General features: G+C 52.8%; 1 protein-coding gene across 7 annotated transcripts in view; it reads left to right on the forward strand.

The window, feature by feature from the left end:
• Positions 1 to 18,633, forward strand: part of FRMD4A (FERM domain containing 4A) — a 595,336-nt gene that overhangs the window by 566,292 nt on the left and 10,411 nt on the right. For all 7 annotated transcript variants that reach the window (XM_073879886.1, XM_073879884.1, XM_073879883.1 and 4 more), the window contains 5 exons: positions 2,235 to 2,291; positions 4,603 to 4,840; positions 5,653 to 5,820; positions 7,868 to 8,751; positions 11,005 to 11,101. In XM_073879886.1, coding sequence (XP_073735987.1) covers positions 2,235 to 2,291; positions 4,603 to 4,840; positions 5,653 to 5,820; positions 7,868 to 8,751; positions 11,005 to 11,101 — 1,444 coding nt within the window. The remainder of the gene's footprint in view (positions 1 to 2,234; positions 2,292 to 4,602; positions 4,841 to 5,652; positions 5,821 to 7,867; positions 8,752 to 11,004; positions 11,102 to 18,633) is intronic.

An 18,633-nucleotide genomic window follows, 5' to 3' on the forward strand; every position in this document is an offset into this window, starting at 1 on the left:
TGGGCCTTATTATTATTTTTTTTTTAATCTGTAAAGCGAAGCTAATAAGGCCTGATACCAAATGAGAGCAATAAAGGGTGCTCAGGTGCACAGAGGAGGGAGATTATACAAGTCAACCTGTCCTGATCGCTACTTAGTGCCCCCTTGGGAGACCTGCAGCCCTGAGCTACAGGCTCTTCCCTGCCCTCACCAGGAGCTGGGCTGAGCTCACCGTGCCAGGTCAGCCTTGCTGGAGTTGCCCAGGCTCTGACCTCCTCAGGGACCTGATCACCCTACCTCTGGGTGGCCGGGGTACACGGCAAGCCAGCACCCCCTCAGAGCCTCTGTCTTCAGACAGACCAGCTCCAAGGGTTCCTGTCCCAGAGCTGAAGCTGGGGAGGATGGGGCCGCCCCACTCTGCTGTCCAGACCCCTGAGCTCAGGTCAGCGGGGGTTAGGAATCTGGGTGACTCTATTTGGTAAACACTAGAAGGAAATATCCCCAAATCCACCAACACCATCAAGTCCTCCAACGGTTACAATCCTTTTTTTCTATGTTTAGCAAACTCTTTAGAATATATGTCAAGTATTCTTTCATGATTTACTCGTTTAAAACACTTTTGTTCTAGGAAGACCAAAAGTGGAATAGAGGTTCCCAGGGGCCAGGGGAGGCGGAATGGGGAGTTAGTATTTGATGGGTACAGGTTTTTGTCTGGGAAAATGAAAACGTTCTGGAGACAGATGATGGTTGCACAAACAATGCGAATAGACTTAATGCAGCTGAAGGATACAGCTCACAGTGGTTAAAACGGTAGATTTCATGTTGTGTATATTTTACCACAATTATATATATTATATATGTATAAGTGATATATAACATATAAAATATAATTGTGCAACCTTAGAATGTGGGCTTACTAGGGAAGCCACCCTATACTGGAAACTCCCAAGACGCCAAATTCAAGGTTCTCTGCCCCGTAGTTGCTCACAGTCCACCAAGCAATACAATTAAAGTGACTCCCTAGTTGAGGAGAACAAGAGAGAGGCCATAAACAAATCCTTCCCCTCTGGGAAATTTGGAATAACCATTTTTCCCCATCGTGCCCCATCGTCCTTGGCCAAGACTTTGTCCTTTTGTCGCCCACTTCCGAACAGAGCTGCAGCAAGCCCTTGTCTGTGTGATGCCTCTTTGGGGACATCTTTGTGGCCCTTGAAGGCCCTCGGGGAGTCGCGGCTCTGCGGGAGCACCCAGCATGGTCACCAGAGCCAAGCCTGGGAGGGGCACCTGTCCCTGGCTGGCCACGGAAGAGCCAACTTCCCAAGCCTGCCCGGCGAGGGCTATTCTGTGAGCCCTGCCGCTAGGGTCTGTGTTCAAATCTGTGTCTGTCCCCCCAACACAGGGTCCCATCCAGGTTTGCAGCCTTTTTTTTTTTTTTAACTGTTCAAGAATATACCTTCTTTATTTTGCTGCATCCTTGACATAATGTTTCTGCTGCGCCCGAATTAGAGGAATAATTCCAGTTCTCCGTAGTTCCTTAGCCTGGTGTTTTATTTCAAGAGCTAAAACACCAAACGTGGAACTGCAGACCTGGGACCTTTGGCTCCTTTTGCCAGGAGAGCAGACCAACTGCCTAGAGACCACTCCTCCCTAGGCGGGCCTCAGTTTCCCCAGATGTTAAAGAGGGAGGATCATTTGGCTCCCTCTTGGGCGCATCCTCATGGTTAACTAGTGTCTATAAAAATAAACCTTGGAGAGAGAAGCTGTACTTAGCAGCTTGTTTTCACTACTAATGACTTGAGAAGTTTATGGAGAAGACATTTATGGCCATAAGAGCAAAGCCAAGTTCCTCACCCTGGTTTCGAGTGTGTAGAATAAAGAGCAGTTCACTCCCTTTGGTTCAGTTGGAACATGCCCTGAGATTGGGCCGGGACAATGATGCGGCTTCACCAGGCCAGGCGGCCTTTATCCTGGATACCAAGTTACTCAGCACTGCCAGGTCCCGGGAAACAAGAGCACAGACAGAGACCCTGGGGCACAGCGCAAGCGTCAGGTGTGGGGGCTGTGCCAGTGACCCCTCCCCCCCCCCCCCCCGGGACTGTCCAAAGAAATGTCAGCCAGCATTTTGATTGTGTTTCATGCGATCTTTCTGATCAGAAGGAGGAGGACATTATGGTCTTAAATGCAGGATTTTTACAGATTGGGCTTTGTCTGAGGGATGGGCGAAACTCATGGACTTTTGCTTTTTGTCTTCTCAGATGGAAATATTGCCAGTGAAGACAGTTCCCTCTCAGATGCCCTTGTGCTAGAGGATGGTAGGTTGTTCGTTTCCTGCTTCAGACCTCGGGCCCAGATCAGACGGGCATTAAAGGGTGCGTCGTCGGGCACAGCTTGGTGGAAAGGCAGGAGCCGGGCCCAGGTGGCAGCTGGGTGCTCCACGAGTCCCTCGTCCCCAGCACTCCACCCTAGTGGTTGGGAGTGGGTGGGTTCAAGGTCTACTCATATCTGTTGGAACTTGAGTATCTCCTGTGGCCCAGAGGTAGCGGTTAAGGTGATAGACCGTGAATGGTGTTCTGCGTTGTATTTGCCAAAACCACTTTTGTATCTAAACACCGGGTGCAGTTGCCTTTTGACTGTTCATCATTTCTGGAGGAGAGAGGTGGACTTTGGTTGGATCACAAATCAAAGATGGAAGCCTACTAGGAAAGCTTGGGGGTGGCAAGAAGAAAACCAGCCCTCCACATCATCCTGAGAAATCGTAAAGATGAAAGGGAAGATGTCCCTTTAGATTGCTGGTCAGGCCTTGAAACTGTCTTGTTATTTTCCATTAACCTCTGGAAACCCAGAGGTTATCAGGATATTTTCTTGGGAAAGTTCTTAGAACCAATCCCTCATACCTACCCCCCAGCCGCCCCCCACCCCCCCCCCCCCCCCCCCCCCCCCCCAGCACACACACACGAAGGAGGAATTCCAGGCACGGGACCATCTCTGAGAATGTTCTGTGGGTTTAAGCCAAAACTTGGAAGGCCAGGACATTAATGATATGGAAATATATTAAGCGGCAGTTAATTTTTTTTGCACTTTAGGGAAACCTCATGTGGGCAGTGCTAAGAGGCTATTCAGACAGAAAATATAAAACGGTCTACCCAGCGCAGAGCCATGATGATCATTGCGAGGCTAATAATAGTGCTATTGATGTGGGGAGAGGCTAACAGGTTATTTACCCGGAGGTCTTGGCCCTGCTCTTAGCAGTCAGGTTGTAATATTTTTATTATCCGCTTCCTTACACGGGTGGGGATGAGGCCAGGCTGCAGGTGAGCAGGGAGAGGCGTTCTGAGCATGGGAGGTCCAGCCCTGGTTCTGGCCTCTGTGGACTGCAGTCTCTCCAAAGGAGGGAGCACGGATGGTTGCTGAGAGTCCGTTGTGAGAGAGAAGTTGGGGAGGAAGGAGCCTGTGGTTGTGAGCTAACGTGGCCGCCTCGTTGGCGGTTAGTCTCCGGAGCCCCTGGTGTCCTGAGGGGCATTACTGCCTCACCAGGACCCCCACTCCCGCTGCAGGCTGGCCCCGTCTAGGGGCTCTTGCCTTCACTGATCTGAGGGGTGGACACACTGGATGTCTCGCTCTCCCTTCACCCCTGCCTTGGCCCTCTCCCGGCCTTGCCCGTTTTGAACCCGGACAGCTGACTGGCTCTCAAACAGGATTTTCATCCTGACACATCCATGCTTACAAAGTTGCTAAGTCTTCTAATGGCTTTCAGACCAAATCCCCATTCCTCAGCTGGAATCAAAGGCCCCCCGTGAGCTCACCTCTGGGGGGCACAGCAGGTCAGCTGCACCAGCCCCTGCCAGGAGCTCCCCGCTCTCTCCCTCCTCCTCCCCCTCACCGGCCGCCACCCCGGCTGGACGTGGCCCCGGGCCCTTCCTCTTCACTGCCCGTCCACTGCTGAATTCCCCTCAGCACATCGGGCGGGATAGATCGTGACTCCCTTGAAGGCAAGGAATAATCTTCCATGGAGTTTAATATCTGTGGCCTATCTCCTTCCTGAGGAACCAAAGGCAGGTCCAAGAGGAAAACCTCCAGGAACATATTAAAAGACAATAGAGATCTGAGGAAAGCAGAGAGGGTGGGCACCCAGAGCCACCAACAGATAATGACACTCAACATGCATACTTTCTTTCATTTCTTCTAACAAGTATCTATTGAGCCCCTGCTGTGTGCCATCATTCTGGGCACTGAGGTGGCAGAAGTGAACCAAACAGAACCCTCACAGAGCTAAAACTGCTCCAGAGCAAATTAGACGCTTAGGGTCCATGGAAAGACAACTTGACAGTATAATCAGGACTCCATTCTGCTGTTTGGTATGAAGCCGTCATGCGCTGTGGGTCTTTAATGGCATTCGGGCTTCCCTTGGTCTGTAGCTAATCCAAAGGGAAACTCCTCTCCCCACTGAGTGCTGCTTGAAGTGTCGGTTTGGTTTGTTCTGGTTTGACCTGTCTGGGCAAGTGGGAAAGCCGCGGGGTGCTCTCACTGAGCCTGGCAGGGGTGGGTGTGGGTGGGGCTGGGCGGGGCTGTCTGGGCCGGTGGGAGGGGCCCTTGCTCAGTTCGTCTCTCTCCATCTCTGCGCAGAAGACTCTCAGGTCACCAGCACACTGTCCCCCTTACAGTCTCCTCACAAGGGACTCCCTCCTCGGCCACCGTCACACAACAGGCCCCCCCCTCCCCAGTCCCTGGAGGGACTCCGGCAGATGCACTATCACCGCAACGACTATGACAAGTCCCCTATAAAGCCCAAAATGTGGAGCGAGTCCTCTTTGGATGAGCCTTACGAGAAGGTCAAGAAACGCTCCTCCCACGGCCATTCCAGGTGAGCCGGGTCAGGGAGGCCACAGAAAAGACACAAAAACCAAAAAACAAAGGCTGTCCCAAATAGCATCCACAAGTTGCAGAATCGCATCTGGGCTGATGCCCTTCCTCCCGGGGTGGCGGGTCCGCCGTGCTGCGCTCACAGCGCCCTCTGCTGCTGACCCTGTCGAGGTGCAGCTCGGTCGTGCACAAGGAGAGGGGGTTGGGGCTCACAGTGGGCGTGTCGGCACAGGGCTAGGATGTTGTGCAATGACACGGGAGTCAACGAGCAAGTCGGGGGCAGCACTACTCTGCACCGCAAGTGAGAGGCCACTCGTAAGAATCCCAGAGTGGCTCAGAACCCTGCAGCGTCCTCCGCCAAGAATCTGGAGCCAGACAGCTGTCCTGCTAGCTGTGCCTTATCAGCTCATTACTGGGCTGAGATTGCAGAGAGGGATGTTTGGAAGGCATTTTTGGTCCGTTTCTCTGTTTTTCTCGTTGCTTTTAATTACGCCCTTTAGAGCTCCCAGTGGCCATCCAGACAGGTAAATATCTGTCGGTTGGAAACCAGAAACTGTGGCTGAGGGCAGGGACTACGCAGAACAAGGCTGATGAGGGTGTTTGTCTCACACTGCCGAGGGGATCGGGAATGGGGACCCTCCACCCACTTCTGGGGGGGACGGCTGAGTACCACAGTAGGAATCCAAGGGAGAGGTGGGGCGGTCCTGGGCAAGCTTTCCCGACACCAGGGCTGATGTCCGCGGCTGGGTGGCCCCCTGGGAAGAGGGACAGTTGTGTCTGGCGGTGACCAGCCTGGTGTCCTCTGGCTTGCAGCACCCACAAGCGCTTTCCCAGTACCGGGAGCTGTGCCGAAGCTGGAGGGGGCAGCAGCTCCCTGCAGAACAGCCCCATCCGCAGCCTGCCCCACTGGAACTCACAGTCCAGCATGCCGTCCACCCCAGACCTCCGGGTCCGGAGTCCCCACTACGTTCATTCCACAAGGTGAGTGTACCAGGCCTTTGGGCCTCTTCCCTCCCTCGAGTGGACCTCCCTTTGTGAGCCTTGGCATGGCTGGCCCCAAACTGGCCCAGAGAATTGGTGAACTTGGGTCAGGCCTGAACCAGCGGGGTAGGTTCCTGTTAAAGCAAAGCAGGATGAAACCCCAGCAGGCAGCGGGCAGCCCACGTTAGCCATGAGACCTGTTCTTATCCCAGTGGCTACGTCCAGTGGGCGCCCAGGAGTTGCCTGGAGAATCTCCGGGCTTCTGGAAGCAGTGGGCATGAGGGAGCTTTCCTTTTTTTTTTTTTTTTTTTTTTTTTTAAGATTTGTTTAAAGTTTGTTTATTTAAGCAATCTCTACACCAGACGTGGGGCTCGAACTCGCAGCCCTGAAAGGAAGAGCCACGTGCCCTGCTGACTGAGCCAGCTGGGCGCCCCATGGAGGGAGCTTTGCTAATCCACATGGAGGCAGGACGGGCTAGCCAGATTAGCGGGGAAGCATGCTGCACACACAACAGCGTTGCACAGATGCGGGTGACCTCTATTCTATAGCCTTCACATAGCTTCTGACTGATGCCTCGTTTATCCTGGACTTTTTAATGCCTCAAGCCTATAAATTCATTGAAAAGCAAAAAGAACAGGCAAAAGCGAAGCTGTGAATCCCACCTTCTTTTTCTGAAATGAGGCAAAACCAAAGCCATCATTCCATTTTATCAAAAACTGATTGCCCAGGACTGTGGCTCAAAGGATGGATTTACATAGGGTAAGATTGAGCTCCCCAGGCAAGATCGTCTCCTTCATTCTTTCATGCAACAAATTTTTATCAAGTGCCTTTACGTACCAGGGACCCCCACAGGGGATAGAGCAGTGAACAAAACAGACCACACTCCAGCTCTCAGTGGGGTGACATTTTAGCAGTGGGGAGTCACAGGAAAGAAAGATGTCAAGTGGTGATAAGCACAAAGAAGAAAAAGGAACAGGAGAGGAGCCCTACACAGTGGAAAGACAGACTGTGTGTGAAGTAAGAGCATCAGAGGACAGGGAAGTTCTCTTTCATAAGGTGACATCTGAGCAGAGAGCTGAGTGGACGGGGTAGCAGGTTCTGAGGCTGTCTCGGGGAACAGCAGGGCCCACGCCCCAGAGGCAGGCCCACACTTGGCATGTTCCCAAGAGGCCAGTATGACCAGAGCCGGTGATGGAGAGGGTGGGACCGGAGAAGAAACTGAGGACCGAGTCTCGGAGGGCCCCTCACCGGGGACCTCACGTTCTACCCTGAGTGACCGTCAGAATGGGAACTCACCTCTTCCTGTATTGGCCAGTGGGACCACCCTGGATGCCACACCTGTCCTATAGCATTGTCCACGCCAGCAGCAGAGATGGATGTTTATAGTGTGGACTCAAAAAAAGACGGGGTTGTAGACAAGGTAGTCATATGGTAAGTATTTGCACGGGTCATTTCTAAGTGCTCTGTGGTCCAGCAACCTTCCATTTTAGAGTGTCAGGGGAATGGAAATCCAATGTTGTGGGTTTCATAATAGTATTTGGTTGAACCCTGTGAAGTGCCCTCTGTTGGACTTTTTTTTGAGCTACAAAAAGGGGGCATTTCATCTGATTTAACATAATGCTAGAATAGGGATTCTCTTGGATCTTTGTATCTATAGAAGCCCTTTTCCCCATTAAAAAAAAAAAAAAGCCAGGCTACTGGCGTATTTTTTCAGGGGACGCTCTTCCGTGGGTGCCCGCTCCTGTCCCACGCCCACTCGGAATCAGGCATCGCAGGCGAGGCCCAGCTGGCCTCCAGGCATCTGCGGTCCCCTCCGGCCGCTGTGTTCACCTGGCGTCAGCAGGGACCACCCTGACTCCTGGGGCAGTCCTGCTTCTACCCGGTCTCCTAGACGCGCGTTCGCTGGCGGCTCTGACCAAATGACAATTGTGCCCTGTCCCGGGTCCGAGGATGGCGGAGCCCGCTCCCCGCCACCCCCCCTGGGGCCCCCATCCGTCCCCCCCCCCCCCCCCCCCCCCCCCCCCCCCCCCCCCCCCCCCCCCCGCAGGTCGGTGGACCTCAGCCCCACGCGGCTGCACAGCCTCGCCCTGCACTTTAGGCACCGGAGCTCTAGCTTGGAGTCCCAGGGCAAGCTCCTGGGCTCGGAGAACGACACGGGGAGCCCCGACTTCTACACCCCACGGACTCGTAGCAGCAACGGCTCCGACCCCATGGACGACTGCTCCTCCTGCACCAGCCACTCGAGCTCGGAGCACTACTACCCGGCGCAGATGAACGCCAACTACTCCACGCTGGCCGAGGACTCGCCGTCGAAGGCGCGCGCGCGGCAGCGGCAGCGGCAGCGGGCGGCGGGCGCGCTGGGCGCGGCGAACTCGGGCAGCATGCCCAACCTGGCGGCGCGCGGCGGCGGCGCGCACGGCGGCGGCGGCGGCGCGCACGGCGTCTACCTGCACAGCCAGAGCCAGCCGAGCTCGCAGTACCGCATCAAGGAGTACCCGCTGTACATCGAGGGCAGCGCCACGCCCGTGGTGGTGCGCAGCCTGGAGAGCGACCAGGAGGGCCACTACAGCGTCAAGGCGCAGTTCAAGACCTCCAACTCGTACACGGCGGGCGGCCTGTTCAGGGAGAGCTGGCGCGGTGGCGACGAGGGCGACGCGGGCCGCCTGACGCCGTCGCGCTCGCAGATCCTGCGGACTCCGTCGCTGGGCCGAGAGGGCGCCCACGACAAGGGCGCGGGCCGCGCCGCCGTCTCGGACGAGCTGCGCCAGTGGTACCAGCGCTCCACGGCCTCGCACAAGGAGCACAGCCGCCTGTCGCACACCAGCTCCACCTCCTCGGACAGCGGCTCCCAGTACAGCACCTCCTCCCAGAGCACCTTCGTGGCGCACAGCAGGGTCACCAGGATGCCCCAGATGTGCAAGGCCACGTCAGGTGAGCGGCGGGGAGGGACCGGGCCCGGGGTGGGGGCGGGGCGGGCGTCGCCGGGGTGGGAACTGGCGGCTCCGTTTCCGGGGCTTCCAGGTTTGCTCAGAGTATCGGCAGTTCTGGAAACCTTGGCGTCAGACAGCTGAGGCTGGAGGCCTTCGGGCAGTCCCCCTCTCCTTCAGGGCCTCGGTTCCAGCCCGGGTTTCACCCGGGGCGAAGTCCTCGGACGGGGTGGGCCAGCGCTGGGCTTACTGGCCCCCGCTTCAGCTTCCGAGGAGGTCGGGGCGCAAACCCTCCGTCCAGCCACTTCTTGTAGGGACAGAGACGCTCCGTGCAGACGGCTCTCAGCCTTTGTCCAGAGACGCTAGTCACGGACCCGAGTGGCCCCTGTGCGGAGGGACGCTGGCGGCTTGGGCGCCGGGGCCCCGGTTTTCGGCGGTGTCCCCTGGGGTGGGGCTCGGCAGCGGCGGGGTGGAGTAGCGCACAGAGATCAGCTCTGAGAGCTGAGTCCTACTGCTCCCGAGTCCTCATCTCCGTGATGTTAGGAAGGTGACCAGAGGAATTTTGGTAAAGGGCTTTCAGTACTTGATAATTTCATCATGGAAGGGTTACTTCTTCTTCTTGTACTAAGAGCACTGAGCAGGGCCAGAAGGGACGCGCCACCCTTGGCTTCAGAAGCTACTCTCCCTTCCCCGCCCCTCCCTGGGAAAGAACGGTGCTGACAGTGGCCGTCAGTGCGCAGCGGTGCCGGGCAGGGCTCTCAGCGCGCACGGAGGGGGGCTGCTCGGCCAGGGGGCTCCGCTCAGACAGCATGAGGGAAAGAGAGGGGAGGGTGTTGAGACATGATAAAGTGGTTTCTAAAAAGGGAAGAATGAAGTAAGAGTGAGTAGCACACAGAAGGAACCCTGAGTCAGGATCCGACTTGTGACAGGAGAGAGTTAGGTGAGGGTAAAGGTCAGGGGGAGGACAGAAAAGGGGGCTCACCTTTGGGGAACCAGAGGGGATTCTTGGGAGCTGGAGCGAGAGTGGGACAGAGGAGGCACAGGCCTCCTGCGCCCGCCTTCTGTCCCCACTGGCTAAAGACGAGAATAGAAGTGATTCAGGCCGTCACGAGACAGCCATGGACTTGAGGTCCTCGGACCCTTCTCCACGTTCCTCCTTCATCTGTTACATAAGCTCAGGGAAATGTGCCCTGGACTCCCCAGGCAGATTTTGAGAAGGAACGAATGGATGCATTACATATATTACCATTTAAAGAACACGAGCCTCGGGGCGCCTGGGGGGCTCAGGCGTTCGGCGTCTGCCTTCGGCTCGGGTCGTGATCCCGGGGTCCTGGGATCGAGCCCCGCGTCGGGCTCCCTGCTCCGCGGGGAAGCCTGCTTCTCCCTCTCCCGCTCCCCCTGCTGGTGTTCCCTCTCTTGCTGTGTCTCTGTCTAAATAAAAAAAAAATTTTAAAAAAAAAAAAAATTACCACGAGCCTCTCTGACCGCGTTAGCAGCCGGCTGACGGGAACACGAGCGTTTCTGTTCGGTCAAAACTGTAGCGCTTGCCTAGTAGATTCGCTTCCCTGACCGATTCGGTAACTCTAGGCAAGCATATTTTCCATGCCAAGTTCTAAGCGGCTGTATCTGAGGTTTACTGATGAGAAAGATTCCATTCCCAGGAAGGCAGAGGAGATGCGTTCAAGGAGGATTTACTTGTTAGTGAACTTCCCCAGCTAGAAAAACCCTGCCCACATCGAAAAAGTCCTCATAGCCAGATTTGGATGAGCTTTCCCGTAAAAGCCCTGCGCCCTTGGCCGTGTCCTCAAGTGGTCAGTCACAAGCCTGAAACAAGGAGCAAGTGCTGAGCACCTTTCTGGAAGTTCTCTGTTCATTGCACCGTTTTAACACCGGGGCCACCTCTGAAGATGCCCGGAGGCCTCTCTCCCCGGTGCCTAGAGGCAGGGGCTCTCCCCGACTAGGCCGCCCAGGCCTCCCTCCGAGCTCTGGGGGGCTTCGGATTCTGCCGCAGTGGGGGCCGGCGCCATCCCCGTGGCCACGTGCCAGCGCACGGCCGGGGTCTGGGACCCCCAGGTCAGCTCGACGCGGAATGGAGCGCGTGCTTTGGGGGGGAAATGGAATTGGCCGAACGCGGGGCGAGGGGTAGCCAGCCCCCCACCGTGAGCCCGCTGCGGGGTCCCCTCCGGCATCTCTGGATGGAGGCTCCTTCACCTGACCCGTGTCTGACCCCGGTCTCTCCTGCGTCCCCTCTCTGCAGCTGCCTTACCTCAAAGCCAGAGAAGCTCAACACCATCAAGTGAAATTGGAGCGACGCCCCCGAGCAGCCCTCACCACATCCTAACCTGGCAGACTGGGTGAGTCCCCCTTTCAGACCTCCTCCAGGCTCTAGAGTGACCCTCAGCCTGCCTCGTCAGGCGGGAAGGACGTAGTAACAGGTGTAAGACGCCAGTGACAGAGGGGTTTGTCAGCAAACACAGGGTGCGGGTGTGTTCCTGGGAAACCGCTTCCTTCCCGAAGAAGCCTCACGACCACCGTTCCCTCTGACCTGGCTCCTCTCCATGGCTGTCCCTTTAGACGGGCCAGGGGTCCCGGCTCGCTCGCTCCCGACGCTGGTCCCGGGAACGTGGGGAAGGTAGGGGCCCGAAGGCAGACTGCACTTCCTTGCTCACAGCCCCCGGCGGCATTTGATTCGGGTTCAGCCTCTCTCAGGCCGACTTGCTGGGCCAGGTGAGAGGGAGAGAGGGGAGAGAGGCTCTGCGCACCCCGCGCTGGGCGCCGGCCTCACACGCTCCTCCGGGCGCCCCCCCCCCCGGAACCAGGATGCTTGTGAGGGCAAAGGGCAGGGGGCTCCGGGCCCGCCTCAGTCCTGGCCGGCTGCTTGCTGGTAACCCAACACCGGGGACCGGGGGCGCGGACCCTGAAAACCGTACGACGTGGCCCCCAGGAAAAGTCCCGAAACCGGCACTCAGGCCCTGCCCCAGCTTTCAGTGTTGGCGTCGAGCGCTCTGACGGTGGGGACAGTGGGGTGTCGTGACTCCCGAAGCGCAGCGGATACACGTAAGCTGCTGTCCTCACAATTCCTGCCTCTTCTGTTGCTCCTCAGACGTCGCCTCCAACCGGATGGCCCGCTCTGTCAGTGACGGGGGTGGGTAAAGGAGCCAGGGACCCCTTGTGCGACAGCTGTGTGTGAGCGGAGTCATCGGGAAACAGCGGGACCCGGACTGGCTCCACGGCCTGTCCGGCTCCCGCGCTTGGCAGCCGTGCTTTTCTTTCGGTTCATTTATCTGTGGTGATTTTAAGGCAGGTTTCATGGGGCCTCAGGATTTGATGGAAGGGAAGCTGTTGTTCACTGAGTGCTTGCTGTGTGCTCAGAGGCTGGGAGCATTCCTGACACGGAGGAGTCCGTATATCCCTCACTGCGGCCTCGCAGGGGCAACACGCAGATCTTTTGGTTTGACAAGATGAGGCCCGGAGAAAATCCGTGCTCTGTCCAGGGTCACGCGGCGGAACGAAGCTGCGTTCTCTGGCCTCGGGGGTCTTGTCTTTCCCCACCGGGCCGGTGGTTCTTACAGTGCCGTCCCAGACCAGCAGCCCGAGCACCTGTGGCCTGGGATCTTGCGAGAAATGCCGAGTCTGGGACCATCCATGACCTACTGACTTCCCAAATTAGAAGCTCAGGGGTGGGGCCGAGGCAGTTGGGTTTGAACAAGATTCTGACACCTGCTTGAGTTGGAGCGGCCCTGAGCTGTGCCCCCTGCTGCTGCGTCCATTTGCATCAGGAGAACCCACAGCCCCAAGTGAGGGGATCTTGCATCCCGCTCCCACTTCCTGGTCAGCCTTTGGGGCAGCAGCTGCCCCCCCCCCCCCCCCCGTCCTTACCCCAGGTCGTTGGGACCCTCTGGCGCCTACCAGCTCCACGCCAGCGCCATCTGGTGTGGTCAGGAGCTACTGCAAGGCCTCGGGCCCCAGTCATGCACCGAGATGAACTCACACGAGTGTGTCAGGTCTGCTGTCCAGATGGCACCCCCAGGGGCCCAACCCTTCCAACCAAATAAGAACTTCAGGTTGCGGCCTCTCTGGCTGGGTCCTCCACATTTTCTGGGTCATGCCCAGTCCCCTGATCTGATTGTATGACCGACGGCAGGCCTGAAATGGGTGAGCACAACCTCAAATGCCCACGTGCTTGAGCTGGCCTTGAAACCTGGGTCTCAACACAGAGAGCTGGTGAGGATTCAGGACAAATTGGGAACAACTTTGGTCCTTGACGTAAACCTTTATCAGGTTGAGGTGAATGCTCATTAACGACCAGTAACTATTCTCCGCGATGTGACCAGATGAGAAATGGGTTAAAAGTACCAAAGCTGCCTTCCTCACAGAACTGAAGAGGTCTTTGACTCACACTCCTGGGGGCTGAAAGTTCTGCATGCTGGGATGATCTGTCACTAACGCTGGGGTGTGGAGTCAGCTGATCTCTCCAATGTATTAATAAGCTACTAATCATGTCTGTGTCAGTTCCTCTCTTTAACATGACCTCTCTTCTCTTCCTCCTTCTGCTTTCCTTTGTTCAGAGAAGCAACAGAAAACTCACCCATTATGGATGGGTCTGAGTCTCCAACTCACCAAAGCACTGATGAATAGAGGTACCGTAAGGGAATGTTTGGTTTTCCTAGCCCTCCCCCCTTTCACCGCTCTTGAGTTTGTGGTCTCAGATGTGCTGCATGTGTCCCCCCTGCCCATATCGCCATTTCCAGAAGGCAACTTCTGAATGGTGTGGAAGCTGTTATTTTTATGTCTTATTTCTGGAAACGTGGAGCTCTGCTTATATGTATGTTTGTGTATTGGATGTTAGATATTCCCCATGCTACTTCCCAGAAAAGACCTCAGAGTATGTCTTAGCCCTTTCCAGACTCTGTGTACATACTGGTTTAGTGACCATGGTTTAATCCATGGAGAGAAGAGCATCCTGCAGGTTGACATTTCAAAGCACCTAAAGCAGACCGAGTTGACCTAGTCTCCTGAAGCGCACCCATGATTTCATCCAGCATTCCTGAGGGACAGGTGCCCTGCTTTCCAAAATGTGGTCCATCATTATTACTTGGGAGCTTGCTGGAAAACTAGACTCCTGGGCCTACCGAATTGGAATCTGCATTTTAACGAGGTCCCCTGGGTCAATCAAATGCACGTTCATATTTGCGAAGCACTGCTCCAGTGGGCAGAAAACCAGTAACACCTGGTCTGGTTCTGCTTCCAGGGGACCAGAATCTATCTGGCAGACAAAACGTTGAGATTTAAATAGTATTTCAAGGGTCAACTAAAAAAGATAAGGATACCATTCAGAAGCAGATAAAAAGTTGTAAGCTTATTCAACCAAAAAATAGAAACCTCTGTTCCAGGAACCATGCTTGAGACCAGAGTTCCAGGAGTTCACGGTCAAATCCACAGCTTGAAAAATCTAACAGGAGCCAGATGAGAGGAAGGAAGAGCAGGACTTAGGTGTTAACTCCTCGGAGACTTCAGAGCATTCCAAGGAGAGTGGGAGGACTTTGGCTTCATGGAGATACCTCTTGAGTCTGGCTTCCACGGCTTGGGGCTGAGGCTGGGGCTGGGGCTGGGGCGGTTAGGGACGTGGAGAGGGGCCACTCCATGGGCAAAAACACAGATGCAGCAACAGGTAAGGGTGTTCGGTAAACAGCAAAGAGCCTCATTTTGTTGTAGAGAGCGAGCCAGACTTCGCCCTCAAAAGCAGGGTGGGACAAGGTCCCGAACAAATTAGGAGGAGACATGGAAGAGTTTTTATTGGAATTCTCCCACGTTGGCAGATGGGAGATTAGGAAAACAGGGGCTTAGCCTTTAAAAGGAGGATGGTGCTCAAAAAACAAACCTCAACTGAGGAAATCGGAAAGACTTTATTGGCTTTATTCAACAACTCATGAATCGGGCAGCATTTCCTCTGCTAAATGAAAGGAGCTGTACAAGATGAGCCTTCTGTAAGCAGAAGGGAGCAGGAGCACGGATTTACACTAGGCAGAAAGTCAGTTGGTTATTTCAAGGTCGCTTTCCTTTAGGAAATGGCAGGGGGTCTAGCAGACACATGACCTCACTTGGGCTGATCAGGTGATGCCTGATTGACTAGTTTAAGACTTCATTTCTGGGAGAACTGATACACTGAGTTGAGGTCCTCAGCTTGGTGACATGGGTCTTAGCATCAGTGACTCTATTTTGGGCCTGGTTTCTTGTTTTTAACAAGTCCCTCCTTTTGATCAGACTCTCGGCCTCACCAAGAGATGTGATCAAAACGTAATGCTTGGGAGTTATCACAGGTTTTGGCTGAATCTCTGTAGGGTATTCACAGGTCCTGTGATCGGGTTCGTTCTTCACAGTGGTCATTCTCTTTGTTCCTTTTCTGAAGTTCTGTTCTTAGGGAGATCCTTTGCTGGGTGGTGAATGGCTGCAAACATGTATTTAAAGCGTGCACCATTGGGACTGCTGTCATTATTAGAGCAGGAGAAGGCCCAGTGTCTAGAGCGTCCTTCGGAGCCATGGTCCCCAGGGCCCAAACCAATTAGAACCAAGTATGTCCAAGAAAGACCCCGGTGAAGGAGTCCCTTTCTTAAGCCAGCTGCCGTGTGTAGTGGTCTTGTGTAGGTGAGTCTCAACTTTCCCAGAAGCGTCTGTCCGAGCACAGCGAGTGGTGTTGGCCACAGCACCACCTCAGCTAAAAGATAGTTATGGAACAACTTCGGCAGAGAGCCTAGGAATTTGTGAGGCAGCTCGTGTTCTCGCAGCTGATTCTGCCACATCTGAGAGAGTGAAGGAGAGGTCCCCAAGTGCAGCCTCGCTTGTGCTTACTCCTGTCTGGGAGGCGTAGGATCTGCCAAGGGAAACGAACTCTGATTCATGAATGCTTCCTGGTCATTCCCATTTGAGTCTGTGGCTTGGGACTCAGAGGAGGACAGCACGGGGGCCAGTACAACTCGAAGGTCTGTGGTTTTATTTGGTTTCCCTTGCCTGGTGTCCCCTTCTTTGCACAGAGCCTGGATGCAAAGTTCCCTGGGCCTGGAGTTCTTAACCAGGGACTGTGACATGATGGGGAGAGGGGCTGAAGCGAAGTTTGGGGCGGACAGAGCTGCAGGGGCACGAGGATCGGGGGACATCCGGCTGTCTTTTGGAGGCTAGATGACCTCTCCCTTTGCAGTGGCCTGAGACGGGTGAACAGTGGCATTGTCTCTGCAGGCCAGGGCCAGGAAAAAGGTGGGCAGAAGGGTCACGAAGACCTCCATGGAGGAAGAATTAGGGGAAGGATGGTCAGAGAGGGAGGGGGGAACGGAAACTTTATCCCACATCCCGGGAGGAAGCTGTCAACCTTGACGTCCACAAGCTCTCTTCTTCGTCGATTTGATTCTGAGGTCTCCAGCTTTTGCACTGGACCAGACATCAGGCGGAGCCTTCCTCAGTCATAAAATACGCACCCAGGATTCAGCACCTTATAAATTGGCAGTGGTGTCAGGGGTCAAGAGTTCTCGGTAGGGTTCCTTTCCGTGAGTCCCAGTTTTGCAAAATCATCAGAGTAGAACAATGAAGTGGCTGTAAATGACAAAACACTTTAAGATGCTCAGATCTGATTAGAGTTCATTATAATGAAATTGACAAGGAAATTTGGTTACTTCTGTGATATACAACATTGAAAGATAACAGCTGAAATTATGAATAACAGTATACCAGGACATATCAGATTTCTAGAAACTTCATACAGTTTCAAGACCATTTATACTAATAACGTGGTTTGTACAAAAGACTTAAGGTTTTTATTATGTGACAAAGCTTCCCATGTAATTTAACATTGCAAATAAACCTAATTAGTGTAATATCTTTTATAAGGGGAGAGACAAATCCTTTGAGATTTTCCAGGGACGCTCTAGGGAAATCACAAAGTTACTTTCAGGTCAGGAAGACACCATTAAGAATCTGGTTATGGGAAGTTGTTAGAGCATCAACAGGTTTGAACACAGGACTAAACAGGATCACAGATCATTGTGAAAGAATTATCTATCTAACCAAAGCGACAAAGGCAAAGAGTAGTTGTGAACAAAACTTGGGTCTTTTAATATTGAGAAGATGGAGCTTTCTTATGCAGCTTGATAATCAAGACCGCATGAAGCATGGGAAATTATTTTGCTAAGACACAAAATCTTTGCTGACCAGGCAGAGGACTTAACAGGTAAAGAATCCTTCACAATTGCTTATCAAAAGCAGACCAAAAATCCAAGAAAACTTTGTCCTTTTAACAGACAGAACCAAATTCTATTTTTGCACCCGTCTGCTTTAAAACTCATTAAAAATCTTAAGTCCATTCCCATCTTAACCAGCTTGACCACACCTCAAATTCCCTTCCCAAGATTCCTTTCCCACAAACCACCTACAATGTTTTTAGATCCTTTCAGATTTTGTTCCATTTATCTATTTTTTCCCTCATTCTGGAATAGCCATTTTTACTTCCCTTGCCTACTTTTTATCCACAGTCTCCTATTATTTCTAAGTAATTTTAATTACATATATTGATAAGAATTCTTAAATCCTAGTAAAAACTAAAAAGCAACTGTGGATTGTCTGTTACATGAACAGTCTATGGATTAGCAAACCTATAAAGACGCTTCATGACTTCTAGAAGTATATTCTTCCTCACAGTAAATTTTTCTGTATGGCACAGAGCATGTTTACTAACAGACCCGAATATCTTTACATCCTCTGTAAAAGGAAGTGAGAAGTGGATAAATCTGTGTCCAGTAAGTAACAATTTCAGTACTTTATTTGGAAATTATCTGATACCACTGAAAGTCCATCCTTTAACTTACCTCACTATAGCTTTAAGGTTTCAAGTTAACAAAAAGGTTTTGGAAACTATTTTCTAAGTAGACCTAACATAAGCATAATGATTGTTGAAAAGTTCATTTATAAACTTTTATCATACTTACTATACCTATTAATTTTCTTGTTAACAATTTTTAGATGATTCAAAGTCTCATGGGCATTTAGACAGCTGTCAAATTACCTTTCTGGTGACAAATTCTGTAACCGAAAATAAGCTTATTTGACTTTTAGTTAACCTAGGAAGGAAATATTCCTTATATTTCATGCTGTTAACTCTAAAGACATGCCTATTTTAATTAAACTAACCAACTTAAACTAGCTTTAAGATTACCCTAGATCACATGAACTTGAAAAACATTTGGGTTTTTATTATTCTTGTTGAGAGTACACATTTGTGTAGCCCTTGTGTGTCTTTAAGCCAATTAAATTGAGCTCTTGACACATTAATTTTGGCAATACCATCCTGAGGCAGAGAAGACCACGTGTGTGTAATATGCATGCATGGACATATAAAATCACAGAAACATGCAGAGATCTCACAGCTTTTGTTTTAAATTTTTAGCCATGAGGCAGGTGAAATAATACAAAACCCATCAGTTTATAAAAGAATAGTTGGATCCAAATCGCGCTCTTGGTAAAAGGTTAAGGTGACATGCTGACATGGGTTAAACTTTTCACTGATATTTATGAAGACAAGATTTTTCATTTGCCTAGTTTCTGAATAACCTGTTCCCCCTGCTCCTTTTCCCTTCTGATAAGAATAACCTGGGTTCCTAGAGAAGACCAGATAGAACATTTACATCCCGACGGCACAGAGAAAGAGCAGAAGTTCTCGAAGACAGAATTCTGTTATCCCGAGGCCAGAATTTTACAGTAACTACAAGCCTTTTTGAGATGAAGGGGGCATGTCTGGGCGTTGCTAAAAATGCTAGGTGGGCTTTGAATTACTTCCATGTGAATTGCTGCACTTTTGTTCTTGTAAAGACTCGAGTCGTAATAAATCAAGGAAACGGACTCT

This window comes from Callorhinus ursinus, unplaced genomic scaffold (genome assembly GCF_003265705.2).
Source record: "Callorhinus ursinus isolate GAN/ISIS: 27379988/994484 unplaced genomic scaffold, GSC_fseal_2.0 scaffold36, whole genome shotgun sequence".
Lineage (NCBI taxonomy): Eukaryota > Metazoa > Chordata > Mammalia > Carnivora > Otariidae > Callorhinus > Callorhinus ursinus.